We start from the raw sequence: 19,449 nt of genomic DNA, 5'->3' as shown, positions 1-19,449 counted from the left end.
ACATTATTGACAGGCTGTATTCTGAGGTCACTGGTAATGCTGTATAGGTTTGGAGAAAATTCTTATTCTATCCAGAATAAGGACTGTGGATTTCATTCCTTCTCATACGTTCCTGAGTATGAGACTGAAGTAGAAGACTTCTATGAATTCTCATAAAAGGTCTATGGGGAACATTGCAAGATTCCCTACAGTAAATCACTCACATACCTCCCTCCTTTGGACTGAAAGGCACTGCAAGCTCTGCTTGATCAGTCAAACAGCCACTAGAAAGTAAGTGCCCTCTGTCTAATTTATTTCCACCAGTGGTATCTCCTATCTATCACAAAGCTACCACAGAATTAACCACTTGAGCCTAGTCAGAATTTGAACTTCCACAAACTCTACGGGTTCCAACCCAAGTCCCAGCTTTTAAATAAAGTGTTGCCAAAGAATTATTTCCTATAAAAGCCTTGAAATAATTCTCTCTAAATTAAGTTTGCCAAAAAATAAACAAAGCCTTTTTTTTCCTTATTTGTGTATAGCCCTCCAATATACACGCTTTTCACTTAATAGTAATCAACTCAAGTATCTGAACATTCAGGATAACTGTAAGATGCAGTAATTGATCTTGAAACTCCTTCTGAAACAGGTCCTAAAAAGAAGGAAAGATTAATTCATTGTCATGCCCTTCTAACTCTAAGGCAAATGAGCACGAGAACAACATTGTCTTCTGCCCTTTCCAAACAAAATCCTTCAATATAGAACATTCTGGTTGATAACAGAGGGATGTTTTACAGTTTGATTTCCCAATAAATTTAGTCTTCTCTGTCCACTAAAAAAGCACCACCCATGAATGTCAGGCATAGCACAAAACAAAATATTTTAGTGCACTATCAGAGGGGTTAGGCACACCAGCAAAAGGTTCTGGTTTTGCTGCTGTTGATTTAAACTCCTGATGTACTTACCTCAGTTGGTCCAGCATACATCATGGGGGAAGGAAATATAGCCACCACTGTTGTTTCTGGATTCAAGATTCCCTCCTCCAGTACCGCAGCATGCTGCTTCATGCGCCACATGAGAGGAACATCGTCCTCCTTTGTCCAGCCTCCAAGCGGATGCAAGAGCAAAACAGGGCGCCTGTAGCCACGTTCCAAAAGCTGCTTGTGAGTGTCCTGCATAAGAAGCGCATGCCCGTTGTGCACTGGGTTGCGTAACTGGAATGCAAAGACAGCATCTACAGAGGAAATAAAAAGACAAAAGATAAGGAAGGCACGTTATTTTATCAGGAGTTGTACAACAAGAGAAAAATCTTCAGATGGTACAATCTTTGCTCTCAATTCTATCAAGTGTAATAGTAGTAGTCACAGGTCATTATTATACATGGTTATACTCAATAAGCAAATCTTAAAAAAAAAAAGGTACTAAAAATCCATTATTCAGCTTCCTCCACTTTTGAAACTTGAGCAGAGTTGCTTTAGTTTCTCCAATAGCAATGATCTCTTCTTCAGATTTTTCAGTTGCACGAGCACTTATTATCCAGCTAAATTGCAGTAGAAAACCAAACTATGCTACCTGTCTTTAAGGCTCAATGTATCAGGAGAATAAATGGATATTTGCAACAAAACAAATATAAAGGAATTTAATGTGCTTTATTAAGTCTCCTTCACCTAAATGGATTAGAAGAGTTTAGGCTCAGTAAGAGCAAAATTAACTGCCATCCTAACGTGTTACAAAACCCTTCAAAAAAAGGAAGATGCAACAGGTTTTCTCCCTTCTGCAAATTAAGATGAATAAAGGCACCCTACAAGACAGCAAAATTGCCTAAACTGAGTGGTTTCCCATAAGCAACCAATGAAATTGCTTAATATTCAAGGATCACCTCCTCTGAACTCAAGCTCAAATGAGTAGGAAGTCTAGCAAAAATGCCAGGATGCCTGTGTGGATGAACAAGGTGCTCCTGGCCAAACTCAAACAAAACAACACCAAAAAAAAAAAAAGCATAGGGAGGATGGAAGCAAGGACACACAACCTGGAAAGAACACAGAGACATTTTCTGAGCATTCAGGGATGAAGCTAGGAAAGCTAAAGTCAAACAGAATTGAATCTGGCACAGGTTGCCCAGGGAGGTTGTGGAATATCTTTCCTTGGAGATACTAAAAGCTGCCTGAACATGATCCTGAGCAACCAGCTCTAGGTGGCCCTGCTTCATCAGCGGGATTGGATAAGATGACCTCCAGAAGTCACTTCCAACCTCACACAGCCTGTGAAATCCAGAAAACAGGTTTTTATATTTTTCAGGTATCAAATATATTTACTAGGAGAATAGCTAAAGCTATACTGGTATCTTAAACCAGCAGATCCTGGAAATAATGACCGTGCTGAAAAAAGACAGGAACTTCGGACCAATATCAGTTTGCTGATGTTAAACCCTTCCTTCACACTTGGAAGTGGTTTGCAGGTGCCTGCCAATTACTGCCACACTGAAGGGAGTAATGATCAATTCTTCTTTGCTTTATGGTATTACTCAGCCTCTTATTTATTTGCCTAACAACTGCTTAAGTGTGAAAGACTGTTTTGTTTCTTCCACAATATAAAGTTAGCAACTAGCTCAGTTTTTAATTGTGATGCATTCCACTTTGCACCCATTTACTTCCACGGCTGTCATAAACTTTGTTCCCCAGAAGCAGCATGGAATAGACTTAAAACAGAAGAGCATGAAAGCTCAACACTCAGCCATACCTCTACAGGTCAAGTTGAATCTGATGATATTTAAATCACTTTCTACCACATTTTAACATTATCTTTTCTTGCATTAATAACATGTCTAGAGTGCTTGGAAAGATGAAATCAGAACCTCAGGGGTTACCATCTTCTCTTGTGCATTTTGGCAAGATAGTACCTGAGGTTATAAAAATTAGTTCTAGTTAAAGGCAAAGAATACCACTTAAAAGAGCACTGAGATTCTCTCTCCTTGAAACAAGGCTTGCCCCTGCAGTATTGAGGCAGCAGGCATTTGGATAAATCTTTGTAGGAAGAAACAAAACAAGAAAAAATTACTCACCAGCATTCATTTCCTTGAACTTCTGTCTTAGCTCAGCTGGAGTGAGACGGTATTGATCGAGTCCATCATTCCAATAGATACGATCAAGGACCTGTAGATCTCCACCTACCAGCCAGTTCCCTTGCTCCATAACCATCTAGGAAAAGAAATGAAAATCCATGCTGGGTTTGCTTATCAGCTTGTTCTAAGCACTGAGACCACTACAAAGGGGGCACAATATTTACAAAGATGAGAGTTCTAAGTTAATTACATTTAACAGTCTGAAATCAAGCACCAATATTAGAAAAAAAATCACTGAAACATAGTCCAAACATGTTACGCCATGATGCAGAAGAGATGCACTAATCCATGGCAGATTATGGCTTATATATGGCTTATATGGCTTATATAAAGGCTTATGCCTTTCTTTTAAAAAGAACAAAACTTACTGTTTTCCAACATCTCCTCCAATATATAGAAAAGCAAGTAATCCATGTTCTTAACCAACCTTATTTTATAACAAAAAAAAAGATATGGGCTGGAAAAGTTAATATATTGAGTAGAATGAAGTTGTATGCTTTACAGTTTTCGGTCAAAGCTAATGTAGTTCCAGTATTATGCTGCAGTTCACATGATTCTGGTCAGCAATAATGTATCAAATAAAACAGTTCTAATTTACTCATCTGATTTAATTTATGAATAAAATCAGATCTTTAAAGTAAGACAGCTTTTGGATTTGTTTCACTTCGGCACTTTATCACGGCAACATGTATTGTACACTCACTACAATTCTTTGAATATCTTCCAACACCACCTCACCCTTTATCACAAGAATACTTACAGCAAGCTGCCTAACATAATCTATCAATGGCCATAGAAATCAACAATCTGAGTGATTTTTCACAACACATTGCTTTTGAAGACAAGAACAAAAAAGCCTTTCAAGTTTCATATACATTTCCAGTCATTTTTCAGCCTGATGTCATTTAGAGATGACAGATTTCCTTGATACAACAGAAGAGTTTGTGTGTACCAAACCCACGAGTCAAGATGTTAAAATTAACTGTGATTTTTGTTCTTTTCTTTTTTTGGTTATTTGGTTGTTGTTTTTTTACTTTGAGATAGAGGACATGCTGTTGGGAGTTAAATGATGCTGCGGTCACCAAACCACTCCCCAAGAAAACACCAGATTTTGACATCTTACCAAGGTGTGAGGGAAAAGTGTGAGAAAAACATGAAGATGAGAAAATCAGCACTACATTAGCTCTCAGACACCCAAGGATTTCTGATGAATTCAGAAAAGCCACAATTTATGTACTGTCGTGATACTACAAGGCACATATGCATTGATACGCTGTCATGATACTACTATACACACCAGTACAGACATAAGAAGATGGTTTTTCATCTTCTACATTAGTATCAGCTGTGTCATTCTGATATTGCCAATATATTATAAGAAGTCATTTAAATCTTTTCTGCGAGATTTTCTTAGCATTTCTTACAGTTGTGTTACTTCAAGTTTTCAATAAAAGGGTAGTCTTACGTTCATCAGCACAGAACACAGAGGACATCTTCCAGAATACTCTTACTTGTATCTAGCAGGGTATGTCCTTTTCCAGATATACTCTTAACTGTATAGTTGGAGTTGTAAAGCTTCAGTCAGTGAAAGATGTCATTACACATTAATAAAAAATTTTTAAGAATTCAAAAAAACAGTTTTCAGACAGGTATAACTATCAGTCATACAGCTGTTTTTAGAAAACATCAAAGGTTTTCCCTTTTAATTGCAAGCTCATAATTTGAGATTTATTTCCTTTTATCTGATTTTAAGTCATATATGTAAACAAAGAGATATTATGGAGACAGAAATGGGAAAAGAAACATATTTATGGGCTCCACAGAACTATAATGTAACATTCACATCATCTTTCAAAACTAAACTCAACAACACAAGAAGTAATGTTACAATTAAAATACTTCAGTATGACATACACATAAGGTCAAGACAATAAAACATACTGAGCACAACGGATGGGTAGTAACTCCCCAGAGAGTTAAATTACGAACTCTCCAGGAAGGGTGCTTGTTTCAAGGGCATTTAAATCAGGCAATTCTCAAGTGCTCCACATACAAGCAGAAAAGAAGTTTTCTTGCTTCCGCAATGCATGTATCCACTGATTAAGGAGCTTTGATGACCCATCTGGGTCCACAGGGGAATAGATTTCCTAGACACTACACTCCTCTGTAGCACAGATTCTACATCCTGAATTCATTTCATGTGTACTTATTGACATTAGATTTTCACGCTGAGTACAGACTACTCAACAGCTGCACTAAACAAAAAAGCACCTCTGTTTCCACTCAGATGTTTTAATTATTTATCCAAGAAGTTTTGGTGTCAAAATACACTAGTTACAGACATCAAATTGAAATGTCCGCAGACAGGACAGATAACAGGACTAGCTTTTCAACTTTTAAACACACACCTTAATATAGGGATGCTCCTTGCATGTCGTTCCCCACTGCCTCGCACAGCGTTCCTCTTTCCTATGCTCATAGAACTCTGGGTTACGGAGAATGGCCACGCGGTGACCCTCATACACTAATGCGATTGCTGTACACCCATCCAGTCTCTCTTTGTCTTCCTGTGTAGCTGTTAGCACTATAGGCACTGACAGGTTAATGACTCCCCCTGCAGAGTGAAAAAAGCCATTATCCATAGCACTGGTCATCAATTATATTTTGGAAATCTAACCTCCTAAAAAGTTACAGCCCAGGCTGTAAGTTTATCATACAACAGACTCAAGTGTATATCTATTTCAGAAAAAAAGTTGAATCAGGCAGACATTTTGCATAGTTTGTTCAACTGAATGCTTACCAGCTACTAACTTCTGAAAATAACCCAATGTATCTGAATTTAAAGCTTATGTGGTCCTCATTTTTAAACATTTACTTCACTGCTAGATGCTAGAAGTCTTTTTTTCTTGACTACAAGGGTAAGATTTAAGAAACCAGTGGAGTAAATACTGCAACTATCATACAATTGCTTGAATTATAATAAAAACAGATTTAACAACAGAATGCAAAACTCTTGGGTGTTCTCCAGGAGAAAAGTCATTGGCCCATTGAAGGTAATTTGAGTTTTGCTATTGGCTTCAGTGGAGACAGGCTCTAAATAAGGCTGGTTTGCCCGTAATTTAAGTAATACATATTTTAAAACCTTGTCTTAATCATACTCTAAGCATGATAGGAAGTTAAAAACAATGAAGCTGGGTGAAAAGAATAAGAGAAAAAAGATAAGTAATTCTTTCTATCTCCCTTCCTTTGTAATTCAAAGGGAAAAAGTGTGCTGCATATCCTCTCCTAAACTGAGTCTCACCATTCAGAGTTATTTTCAAAACAACTGGATCATAAAATTGAGCTTGACAACAGTCACAGGGAAGGCAATTTGCCACTCCAACTTTGATGCTTAGTAAAAACCTCTTGCTTTAGCAGCAAGAAAATAAACACTTCCAACTGGGAAGAGATCTCCAAGTGGTTAGTTATTAAAATTTTGTGAGACTGCAACAATAAGTATCTCTCTCTAACACCCATCTTCATCCAATGAACTAACTGGAAACGGAGGTAAGGTAGTTAAGTGAAATGTTCTGTTGTTGTTTTGTTTATTTTTATTTATTTAAAGTCAGAGGAAAATAGTGTCAGCTTGAGACTATTTCAGATAAGTTAAGCTTTAAGGTGAGAATATCAGCACACTTGCATCAATCTCCATAATGCAGAAGTCCATCCATGTGAATATTGCATTTAAGGCTCAAAGGACAAAATGCATTGCAGGTATTTTGTCTCCCTCTTTAGAATCAAAACCCTGGAAAATTACTGCTGCTGTGACACTCCAGCACTAACATACCAAGCAGGGAGGAAACTTGCAGGATGTTTTGACTTAACTGTTGTCACTGGCTTCAAGTAGCAAAGCAGCTTTAAGCCAATCACATCTTTCTAAAAAGATTCTCATGCATGAATGTTGCAGTAGATACCTGAGAAGAGGAAATATGGTCGCATCTAGAGGAACGTGACTATTCTATTCTAGAACTGAAAATTCTTTCCTTCACAGGAAAAAATTACCTACTACTGTTATTTGTTTTTCATAGCTCATAGTTTATTTGTGGCACCACAAGAGGTATTAACAACACCTGCAAGAGAAATTTACAAATTTCTAATATTGCTATATCTGAAATACCTATAAAAGGCTTTAAAAGCTTTATAAAAAAAATCTGATTTACAGAAGATTACAGGGCAGGAGCTACAAGCTATTTTAGCAGTTAAATGCATAGCAACTGCAGGGTACAATGCATTTGGCTTGACACTCAGAAGGGCACATGGAATGAAAACCAAACAAGTAGCCCAAAAAGCTATTGCAAACTTGAGATACTCCAAAATAACTGGATGCCCTCATGTTGCTTAGGATAGTACCTCAGAGACTTCTGAAAAGGGGAACTGGAAAAGTTTGGAGACAACAGAAGAAGTGAAAGACATAGAAGTGAAAGACAGGTGACATTTTTTTCCTGCTATTTGGTCTCCAGTAAGAGAAGAGTAACACAGAAGGAAACAGGAAGACAGGAATCTTTACTATCTCTTTTTTCATACAGCGTGCAAAAAAACCCTAAAGGTTTGAATAAAACAGTTTTCTAAGAAGAATAAATCAAATAAATGACAGAATCAAACTCAAATTTTAAAACCTAATGTTATCACTTGTCAGCTACCTTATGTTCATTCTTAGCCCATTACTAATACAAAATAAAATATATTTGTTTAAATTATCACAGGGTAATTGTTACAGTAGAGTCATTCAACTGCATGCGACAATTGTACATAAACAAGCCCCCTTCTCAAATTCTGATTTCATACTTGCAACAACTTTAGCATGCAAGTCACTTCATTGTCCTTTCCTTCATCGCTATTGAAGGACAAATCTCTTGCTATTCCTCACAGAGCTAAACAGAAATTAAATTGCAATTTCAAGTTCTAAAATAAATTTCTTCAAAACAAATTGGAAATGTTGCTTTCAGGTTTAAATGTTTTCAAAAGCAAAAACATTTCCAAAATATAAATTATAATTTGTAAAGGCAAAAAAAAGTAAGGCACTGATTTTTCAAACTAACATGGTGGTAGGAATAAAAAGAATAAATGCATTAAGTTTAGAAGTAACAATTTTAGTATCCTATTCTCTTAGCTCAGACTGCACACAAACATGAGAAAGTGTCACTACACCATCACTAGACAGCAAAGCATCAACAATGTTCCAGAAATATGATTAATTTCCTCAGTTTTACCAACAGAAATATCTTACCATCAAGGAGACAATCAAAGTGAAGGCACTGTAGGTATTCTCTCTCTCTCATAAAGCCATTCAGGGGTGTTGCCCAGCCTTCTGCCAGCACTTGCACCCATTGCATATCCACCTTGCAAAGAAACAGAGAAATAGAGCAGATAAAAGTTGCTGCTCAGTGACTGACATTTAATGTTAATCATAATAGAACATGATTTATCCATAAGACACAGTGTACATGAAAGATTTCTCAGTGTTATAGTCTTAATCACAAGAAGTTCAAAGTCTCTAGAAGGAAAAAAAAGAACCACTGTTTATGACTTTGGCTATTTTCCAGTCTCACACGTAACATCAAATATCATTTTGTTACACACAAAAAAGCTTCATTTGTAAATGTTTGAAAAAGTTCAACTTAAATAAAAAAAGTGGAACTCTAGTTATTTTAAGCTCTTGGTTATCTTGCTTTATTAAAAAATAAATGCAACAAAAACCTACACCACATACAGTTACCACAAAAATATCAGAAAAAGGAGGGGAGGGGGCGAATGAATACTAACAGGTCAAATCTTAAAACATATTAGAAAGGAAGTTTTTATTGCGGAAAGTAGTGAGAAAAATCCAGAAGTAAAATTCTCTCAGGACTAGTACTTATTTTAGTTTAGGATATATCATCTTACAGGGAATTTCCTTCCTTACCATTTAAACAGTCACACTATGACTTAGTGTGTGGCCTTTATTATTTCTGCATGTGCATTACTAAGACCTGGTCAAGAGTCTTGGACAAAGGACAAAGTCCATTGACTTCACGTGTGCAAGTTTCTCTTGTAAAAAGCATGACTAATTTTATTACGTTGTTTAGTTTATGTTGAGACAAGCATAACACAAATTTTCTTCCCTAGCTGATGTTATATACTTGCTTGATATTTAACAAACCACTGGTTAGGAGTAGAGGAAGAAAGAATTTGTTTTGCTAGATGGGAAGCCATTTACAATGCAACACTACAGAAACTTAATAATGGTGACCCTACAAATTTATTCCACAGCAAAGCAATATATAGTTTTACAGATACACGTGAAAAGAATCTAGAAAGACACAGAGAGTGAGGAGGTCACCTCTCAGCCTCCTTTTCCCCAGACTGGACAACCCAAGTGTCGTCAGCTGCCAGGCACACTGCTGGCTCACAATAATACTGTTAAAGTCAGTGAAAAAACTCATGTATTGTATCTGTGTTTAGACGTAATTCTTCAGAAAAAAAAGATGACCAGGAAGAACAGATAAACAGCCAGAAGCAGCTTTGTCTAATTAAATTCCAAGTTGGAAAATAATGCATTTAACCGAACTAAGAACAGAGTCAATTAAGTTGATCCATGCTTTTCCAAGTATTCTCTGCTGGAAGCCAGAAAAGTAGCATGAACTCATTCTAACCAGAAAACAAAATGAAACAAAAACTAACAAATTAGATCTGGTCACCTACCTGTTTAAGTACCTGATCACTTACCTCTAAAAGTTTGCAACTGTATAAGCCTTATATATAGGGTTACTACTTTAACCTGAAGGTTACCAACAAAGAGAGTGAAGCAGCAGCAACTGATTTCCACCGTATTTCTAGGTCATTACAATTTAAAAATATATATATTTATGTAAGTAAGCTAAAAATTCTTCTAGAAACAACTATCCGTAGAAGGTATGCAAGGCATGATTTAGTCTATGGATGAGGGCAGAAAAAAGTCACTGTAAATTTAATCACCATGCTTAGGATTAACTAAGTAACACTATTTGAAATACCAGGCATTACTTATGAAGTTTCAACTGTTATTTCTAAAAAGCAAATGAAGAAAACACAAATGCTGTGATGTTTCTCAAGAAGAAGGGAGAAAAGCCTATCAAGTTACAATCTGTAACTAGTACAGGTATTTTGACTATACACAGTTCTGCCGAGCAGCAGACTGTTTTTTCAACTTCAGTAATGAGATAACTGAACACACAATACCTTATTTATTTCCAAGGTTAACAGAGACTCAGCATCAGTTTTGGCCAACTGCAGCTTGTTTTCTGGCACATAAAGTTCTTTCACCTCGTAAGAGGCATCCACTGGTACAATGTCCTGTATAAAAGGAATAATCAGAATTTAATGTTTGGTCCAAATGCTTCTTGGACACTAAACACAAGGTCAAGAAGTAAAATTCTATGCTGTACTGCTCTGTGCCAAGAATATGTGCATTAAGCAATTTTTATTCATTTAAAAAACAACATTGATCCAAGATTATGATATATGGCTAGCAACGCTGCTGGCTTGAGTAATAACAGTGAAACATTCTGGCAAGAAGATTTTTTTTTAAACTAAGTACCTCATACAGTTATAACATTTATCTTGTAAATATTTAACTACTGAATTAAGTGCAGTTTTTATGACTGATTAATGCCTATATTAGCTACAGCAGAAAGGATGAGTGTATGCTTTTATAGATGCTAAAGTAGTAAAAAAATGTTGTAGAGACTGAACAAACTTACAAACTTAAGTAAGTGATTATGCAAGATGTGTTAGCAATGATAATAGGGAAGTAAACTGAAAGTCATTAATACAGAAGTACAAATTGAATGTGTCAGCTACAGCTAGTAAAATAACACCAGTGTCCTAATTATAACCCAAATACCACAGAACATCAGTTTTATACTGGAAAAAGGCGGGGGGGGGTTCCTCCTTGGGTTTTAAATAAAACCTTCTCAAGACTTTCTCATTTCACTATACTCTAGATCTTAAACCCCTCATAAGGATAAAGGCACACTTCTGAGGAGAGGGGAAGAGAAGGGAAGGTCATCCGTGACAAAACTTTGAAGAGTCTCCTGACAGACGTAGTTCTTTTTTAAAATGGGGTTTTAAGTTACTTCTGTAAAGTAAATCTTTTGGAAGTGGAGTGGGAGGAGGAAGCTCACCCACAGCGCAAATTATACATAAACCTTTAACAAGAACACAAGGAGTTATTTTTTATTTTTCCAATATTTGCAATCCATAGTAAAGAAGTGTGCCTATAGGAAAGGCAAAGTTTGCCCAGGAGCATTAAAGCATTTATCCAAGCAAAGACATTAGGCACCAACTCAGTGGAAAGTCAAAGAAGCGGGACGATGAAAGGAAGTGGGAGACAAAATGACGGCAGGAATGTAAAGAGGTGGTGAGTCTAGCTAGCTCTTACCCTATTTGTGTCTCCAAAGACAAATAAAAGTAAATAAACTAGCACTTAGAAGTTGCGCTGCATAAGGAAAAGCTGAATCCATTAGGTATCAGACTTCAACTGGGAAGTGATTATTATTTTAGATAGTAACTTAGGCAAAACCTGCCCTGTATTACAGAAGCAGAATTACAGCCCAGGAATGCTGCAGCAAACTCCCCGTAGCAGTAAGCCCAGAACCACAGAAAAGCACTGCCTGCTGTTATGAATAGCAGACTTTACAAGCAAAGCATAGTGACTGGGTACACATTACGCTGCTTCCCAGAAGATCCTGCTCTGAACCCTAGTTTCTTACCATGCTATAAAGTTCTACAAACCATCAAAAGCTTTACATAAATGTGGCTATTAAAAGTTTTTTTTTTCAAATATTATCCTGCTTTTAGTGTCCCACTAATGTGCAAAACAATGGAAACAAAGGTCTGACAATGCATTTTCTGTAAACAACCTCTCTACCTCACTATGGGGATGTAGACAGCCTGAAGGCAGCTCCAACAATGCTGAAGGACAGTAGGCCATAAAACCAGAGCAGGCAATCCAGCCCTGTTAGAAAAGCAGTTGAATCCCCACCACCATTGCCTAAAGAATCTGGTAGAAAACAGTGATGACCACAGCCATGGCCACACAAGCATTGGTATTTCTACCCAAGTAGAAGAAACAGCCAAAAACAGCTTGACAATATTTTTAATCTGGGGTCATTTAAGCCCCTATTAGAGCAACCGAAGAGATTGTATGGCTTGAGATGGGCTTATTTTTGTTGTTGTTTCATAGGGTTTTTTTTTAATAAAGCGCAACATAAATATGATTATGGCACATTACATTATTTAATGAGTTAAATATCTAGATAATTTGTAGGATTAGTAAATCTAGACTCCCTAGCAGACACAAAAATGGTACTTAAAACAGTATTATAGATTTTAAATAGCAGCAAGAGGAATTCATAGGTCTTTAAACTGAATGAATTTTAGGGAAATGCTAGGCTAGCAGGCCATCTAGTGACCACTTTAACATGGCAAAGTTAATCAAAGATTCATTCTACCAACAGACAAGTTACACAATATTCCTCTACGCTTAACATTTGTCATTAAATTTGAACAAATAACTGCAAAATAATAAAATATAAACTAGATGCTTTATTGGAACGTGTGCTATCTTAAACTGTGATGTCAGTTCCTTGCTGATGCAAGCATCCTTAACAGCCTGTAAAGAAGGGGCCCTCAGGCGAGTTTCCAGTAGATAAGCATTCACAGGCACCATCTGATTTATAAGACTGGTTATTCAGTAATGTAAGTTCATATTAATTGATGTGTGAGGCCACAAAATAGTTTATATATGGAAAAAGCAAACATCAGTGTTTGCTTGACTGTAATCACTGATGTTTTGATATCTACAGCTTGCAGGGAAGTAAGTTTGTCAATACATTAAGGAAAAAATGGAAAGTGCAACGACAGTTATGATCTTTAAAAAAGGGAGGTAAGATTTTCTGCTTCTTCTCTTCCCATCAGTTCTGTTCTATCACCTTTTCAGTAAACTGATAAACAAATTGTTTTCACTGTATTAATCTTAATCTATAACCAGTTGAATTCAAGATCTTTTCTTTCAAGTGTATTAAATAACATTTCTGACTGCTTTTAGGTTGACAATATATTTTTTTACATTTCATACTTTTAGAGACCATTTTCTCAGGTGACACATCAAGATTACAGCATGCTGAGTACCCTCATCATTACAGGAAAGATGGTTTGTTTGAAGTAATGTAACTAATGGATTGGGTGTAAATGCACTATTATGTGAATAGCTGTTGCAGAAATAAAATTCTAAATCAGAAATCCCTTAAGCATCCTCTTTCTACATGCCATTGAACTTTATTCCTCATCTTCCATCCTCATCCCATCTTCAGTTTAAGTAAAACTGTCAGTTTTCAGCATTTGGTTGTTCAGTGGCGACAGGATTACCATTCAGGCTAATTGGCATCTTATTTCTCTGAGATATGACCTCCTTCTCTAACTTAATTAGAGCTTGTTTATGTCACTGCACTCAGGTTCTGTTGGCTTTAAGCCCGAATCTTCCATGATGCAAATAAAAAGAAAACAATGACTGGCATATAACTTAAAGCACAAAACACAGTTGATTTTTCCTGCTGTGGTATAGGACCAGAAGGAACAGACAAAGATAACTAACACTTGGCTCTCAAAACTATAATATAACAATGATCACAGCTTTCATGCACATGCAGTACAAATTATTATGGCTCATGGTACTACCAACCTTCAAAGATTTTCTTCTAAGCACTCTACTCATACAGTATGAAAAATGAGATGTTGGCATAAAACAAGTGTGATCTAAAGGAAATATATCCTCATAAAATCTTGCACTACTAGTTGCTTCATTTGGGATGAAGCTGAAACATCCTAACTCTACTCTCAAAAAGAATAAATACATAAATCATTCTCAGCTTGAGTATAAATCTCGCTGGATTAAAGCATCTGTTTAACTGTACTCTACAATGAGAAATTCTCAAACGAATGTATTTCTAGAAGATGCTGTATTTGGTAAAAATTAAAAAAATAAAAAATTGAACAGATTATGAAAACTACATTCAACATGATACTATGATCAATTACAGAACTACTTTCAGCTCTTCAGCAAAACATTATAGGGTGTGAGGCTCTTTTCCCCTCTAAGTTGGTTTGTGAGTTTGGATATTGACAGAAACAGTATAATTTTCAAATTGCAATGAAAACAGTACAGTTAAAAAAACAATTCTGGAAGTAAGTGCAACTAATATTTTTTTTTATAGAGCTTAAGAAGTATCTTTCAAAGCTACTTGCTTATTTCTCCAGAAGGCTGTATAAACCAAAATAAATCTACAACATCTTGGGAGGAGTTAAAAGAAATAAAAATTCTTGAAGTAGGACTAATCAAAAGTTTCAGTCCTATCTATGACCTACCCATCCACAAAGTAAAGAAGGGAAGGGTTCACCTGTGTGGCTCACTGTAGGTCAGCTATAAATACAGATCTTGCTTGGAGGAGCAGGAAGTTTGAACCCATTCATTGAGGAGCAATGAGGCTGGTGAAGAGACTAGAACATGACTTAAGAGGAGCAGCTGAGGGAACTGACACTGTTTAGTCTTGAGAAAAGGAGGCTGAGGGGAGACCTTATTGCTCTCTACAGCTACCTGAGAGGAGGTTACAGAGAGGAGGGTGTCAGTCTTTTCTCAGGTGAAAAGCGATGGACATGAGGAAACAGTCTTGAGTTGCCTCATCAGAGGTTTAAGTAAATGTCAGGAAGAGTCTCTTCATGGAAAGCATGGTTGGGTGTTGGAACAAGCTGCCCAGGACAGTGGTGAAGCCTCCATCCCTGGAGGTATTTAAGAGATGTGTGGACGTGGCACTTAGGGACATGGTGTAGTGGTGGACTTGTGTTAGGTGGATGGTTGGGCTTGGTGATCTTATGGGTCTTTTTCAACCTAAATGATTCTGTGGTTCTGTGATTACTGCCCAACTGGAGTCTCCATGACTAACACAGAATGTCTGTGAACCAAAATCTTGCCTGTCCCTTTTCCCAAACTACAGAAGGTAAAAAGCAGAGAAGAAAGCAAAAGACATACAGCAACAACAAAAATGACACCATCATTGTATCTTATTACACAATTCAATGTAACTGGAGTTTGTTCTTTAATAACCACAAAAATATACATGCTTTCTAGAAAAAAAAAGAAAATCTGAGCTGGTGATATCCATTTCTGTAATACCATTCAGCACTGTATTTTCAAAAGACAACAATCGTAACTACAGCACACATACCTCAAAATCAGGAAATCCCTACCTTAAAAGACACAAGTTCTCCTTACTTCTCTAAGCAATGAGAAGAAATCAGTGGTATATTGATGTGGGAATTACTGAAATTTAATACTGAGGTGTTTGTTTGTTTTTTTTTTTGAGGGGGGGGGTTGGTTATACTTAAAAGCTTGTGAAGTTTTCTGGTCATTCTGGCTTACATATTTACTGCTGTAAGTATAAAACTACTAGTATAGTCTTGCACGGCCTTTATGCAGCACTTGCTTTTTCCCTAGCTTCTCACATGAAATAACAATTAGCCTTATCACAGAATCACAGAGGGACCTCTGGAGGTCATCTAGTCCAGTTTCCTGCTCAGAACTGAACCAGGTGCAGTCGGCTGCTCAGGGACTTGGCCAATCAAGTTCTAAGTAACTCCAAGGATGGAGCATCCACAAATTCTCAGGGCCACTTGTTCTAATCACTTTCCTCAACCTGCTTTTGCTAATACGGTATTGTATGCCATTGGCCTTCTTTGCTGCACAGGCAGCTGCAAAAACACTTATTTGCAACATCACAAGCTATTTATAAAATCCTCATTGTCTATGCTTGGTCTTACAAATCCCAGTTGGTCCCACTCAATCACCCTTTGGTGTAAGTATTTGGTTTGGACACTGCGCTCAAACAAATAAGTAAACAGCTGTATTCATACAAATTTTCTGCTGAAGCCATTTTGAAAGAAGGAGACAGAAAACAAGGTTGCATGTAAAATAATGACTCAATACCCAGCCAGCAGATGGGTATAATCAACTGTCAAATACACTCTACTGAGGGAGTAATTTACAGTCAAATAATGAAAAAGAAGGTCAAAGACCTGCAATGCGTGTTCTACATCAATGTTACAGATATTAAAAATACTTATCTCCCATGTTGGTAGGCTTCTCAAAAAAACATTGAAAGATGGGTTTGGGGCCTACTGCAATTCAAGCTTATAACCAAGGTGATCACACAGTATCACTTAATCACAGTTTTGATAAGCCAGTGAGGACCTAGATAACATTGAGGTCCTAGATCCATAAAGAATAATTATGGTTACAGTGATGCTAACTGTGCAGTATAATTGAGGGGAAAAAAATATGTACAGATTATACAGAACAGCAGAATCCATTTCTACATACTTGCCAGGAACTGCTACCCTCAATTTCTATTTTGCTCAAAATTCTTGCTGCTCCAAAATACAGATTTTGAATACACTTGCAAGGAACTGTGTGAATATAGTTACAAAATCAATGCTTTCAAAGACCATGAGGACCACCTCCCCAAATGCAAGTATAATACTGAGCCTCAGAAGAGAATGTTCCCAGGCTTAGACAAGAACTCAACCTTTGGCTACAATTTGGAAGATGGGTGGTAGATAGAATAAGAGAGAGGTTTATACATACACCCACAATGGATTGATCTAAGTAGTAGAAGTATATAATCAAATTCCCAACATTTGTGGGTTTCTTTTGTGGTACTTGCAGCACTGCTGTAATTTTATGCCCCTAAGAATGGGACTTCTGTACAAAAGTAGTTAAAAGCCACTTTTCCTCAGTACATTGAAAGTTAGGTACTAGAAATGCAACTCTTTCCTTATATGCCTTTGGCACTTCCTTAACAATAAAGGTGGCATTCCTGAGAAGTGACTTCTTGAGAAAATATTTCCCTGGTTAAATATTGAACCAATTTCATTACTGGGGAATATGAGCTTTGTGTCATTAGCTAGATCAGCTACATTTGTTGACAGGAAAAAACAACTAAAACAATGAAATCTCCATAGCCAAACATCTGCAGTAGGTTTGCTTGACAGCATATTGGACGGTATCAGCAGACTAAGAGCCAAACTTATCAAGCCCAAAGCCACACATGCCTTTCTGACTATGGATTGAGCAAAGACTCATTTGTACAGTATTGAAAGGAACTTTTCATACGACTTAGCATCAGCAGCTTTAGGAGATACAGTACCTCACATGCTAGGTCCCTGAAAAGAACTTTGAAGCGTTTTATTTATTGCATTTACATGCAAAAAAAACCTATCCAGGTGCCCCTCAAAACTGAGTTACACCACACAAGAATTTTCCAGATTCACCAGCTGCTTATTACTCCTCCGTGCAGTTTCCTCCCTTATCTTCCATAAAGTATTGAACATATTTCTGGAGAATACCTCAAAAATTTGTTTGCGAGTTCTTCGCAAATATTATGAAAAAGTTTTAAGAACCAAATTTCCATTTCCCATGAAATAATAAATGCTTCATATTCTTAATATATGTCTGTGTATATCCATCTGTCTGCATCTATCTCAATATACACACGTTTTTTCAGCTGTGCTGTCTTTTACTACCATTACTTTCTGAACTAATAGAAGAAGAGCCCTTGAAACTCAAGGATTATCAACATCAAATGGACTTCCTTTCAGTGTATTGCACAGCTATTAAAAAAATATATTTATAATGCCGCTGTCTTACAGTTCTTTTCTTAATAATCCGGTGCGATTAGTAATGAACAAAACCACGGCTTTTTCCAGCTAAGGGAAACCTACTAGAATTATACTTAAGATATCATTGGGTTATATGTGGCCTGTTCAGCCATGCCTTGGTTTCATTGTCTCCCTAAAGTAAGCAACCACCAAAACATCTTGCCATTCATTGCACTACTCTCTCTAAAGAAAAAAATGTTAAAATGTGCTTTAAGCAAAGGACAGAGCAAAGCTGACTGGGCCAGAAGCCAGCATTCAGCATTGTGTACCAAATGTACTAATGCAAGAGTTGCTTGTTGGCACCCATGATGCAGCTTTCTAGAATTGTGAAATCTGAACTGGTCTTCTGAACAGGAGGCTCAGGGCTTCCCACAGTAAGGAGTTGCCACCTCCCATAGATAGGGCTCATACAGCTCTCTCCTTTTTTCCTCCAAAAAATATTCAGATGAGTATTAGGGTACAAGTCTAGCACTCTGATGTGGTTTTCTCCTGTGTCAGGTCTCCTGAGCAACCTGGATCAAGCAGTGAACCGTTAACAGAGTTTTCTTGAAAATTTAGAAAAAAATAAATCTCTCTGAAGCTGTACTGGTGACAGAAAGCTACAGTGAACTCAACGCTGACTATATGATGAGGTCTTTTGGCTTGTACCAGCTTCAATACTTGGTGGAGCTTTACTCAATCTACTGCATACACCTCCAGTTTCCCGTACATCCACCTCACAAAGAGCATGAGGAACTGTCTGTTAGAGCATCTAAATTAAAATCATGGTCTGAAATGGCATCCTGCTACTCACTGACTACAGGTAAGAATGTAAGGAGACAAACTCCTTCTGCACAAACATTAGCAAACTCCTTCCTATCAAGGTGAAGACTAAGGAAAAGAGGCAAACCAAAGCCAGATGGCTGAACTTGTTGTTACCCTGACATGTTGATCCTTCTCCCTCTGAGTGATTACCATACTCTATCAGGGAAGGCAGAATGGCATATAAAATTCCATCCCACACCAGAAATAAAATTCACCAGTCACCAACCGTAAGCTCTGCTTTCTTTTCAATATGAAGGCTTTGACACTGTCTGTAGAAGCCAGCTTATTAGTGTATTAGATAACACTGTTGGTTAATACAGCTTAAAAACATTAGGATAAGAATAACAGCAGTTCAGGACATATATAAGGAACATCTCAGTTAGGATATGAACTGCTGACAGATCAAAGCTGAGAGCTGAAGATAGTAGTTACTTTGTCCATTCTCAAAATGCCACCAGCCTCCTTCTTCCTGACCACATACTACTACCTTCTCTGGGTCGTCAAGTCATTACGTCTCATGCAACTCTGCAATGAACTAGTGTAGGTGATTAAAAAAACACCACCTAAAGAACAATAAAAAAAGACTGGGGTACAGTTTCAAGACTGTAAAGCCTTCTCATGATGACTGCCACCACTTTTGGGGCTTGTGTTTGCTTTTCAGGTTGGGTAATGAACTGAATCCACTTACCAGACAACAGGAGTAACACTAGAGCTTCAGAAGGGATGGTGTAGATTGTGTGAGGGAGGAAATAGACCTGCCTTTTCAGAAGCTATAAACT

At 37.2% G+C, this 19,449-nt stretch overlaps 1 protein-coding gene across 1 annotated transcript in view; it reads right to left on the bottom strand.

The window, feature by feature from the left end:
• Positions 1–19,449, bottom strand: part of PAPSS1 (3'-phosphoadenosine 5'-phosphosulfate synthase 1) — a 44,695-nt gene that overhangs the window by 10,291 nt on the left and 14,955 nt on the right. The window contains exons 6-10 of the mRNA XM_040554751.1: positions 10,337–10,450; positions 8,367–8,478; positions 5,509–5,714; positions 3,041–3,176; positions 945–1,213 (exon numbers count right to left, since the gene is read on the bottom strand). Of these exons, the coding sequence (XP_040410685.1) occupies positions 945–1,213; positions 3,041–3,176; positions 5,509–5,714; positions 8,367–8,478; positions 10,337–10,450 (837 nt within the window). The remainder of the gene's footprint in view (positions 1–944; positions 1,214–3,040; positions 3,177–5,508; positions 5,715–8,366; positions 8,479–10,336; positions 10,451–19,449) is intronic.

This window comes from Cygnus olor, chromosome 4, assembly GCF_009769625.2.
Source record: "Cygnus olor isolate bCygOlo1 chromosome 4, bCygOlo1.pri.v2, whole genome shotgun sequence".
Classification (NCBI taxonomy): domain Eukaryota; kingdom Metazoa; phylum Chordata; class Aves; order Anseriformes; family Anatidae; genus Cygnus; species Cygnus olor.
Note: the sequence above shows the minus strand (reverse complement) of the source record. Positions and strands in the feature narration are given on the sequence as shown.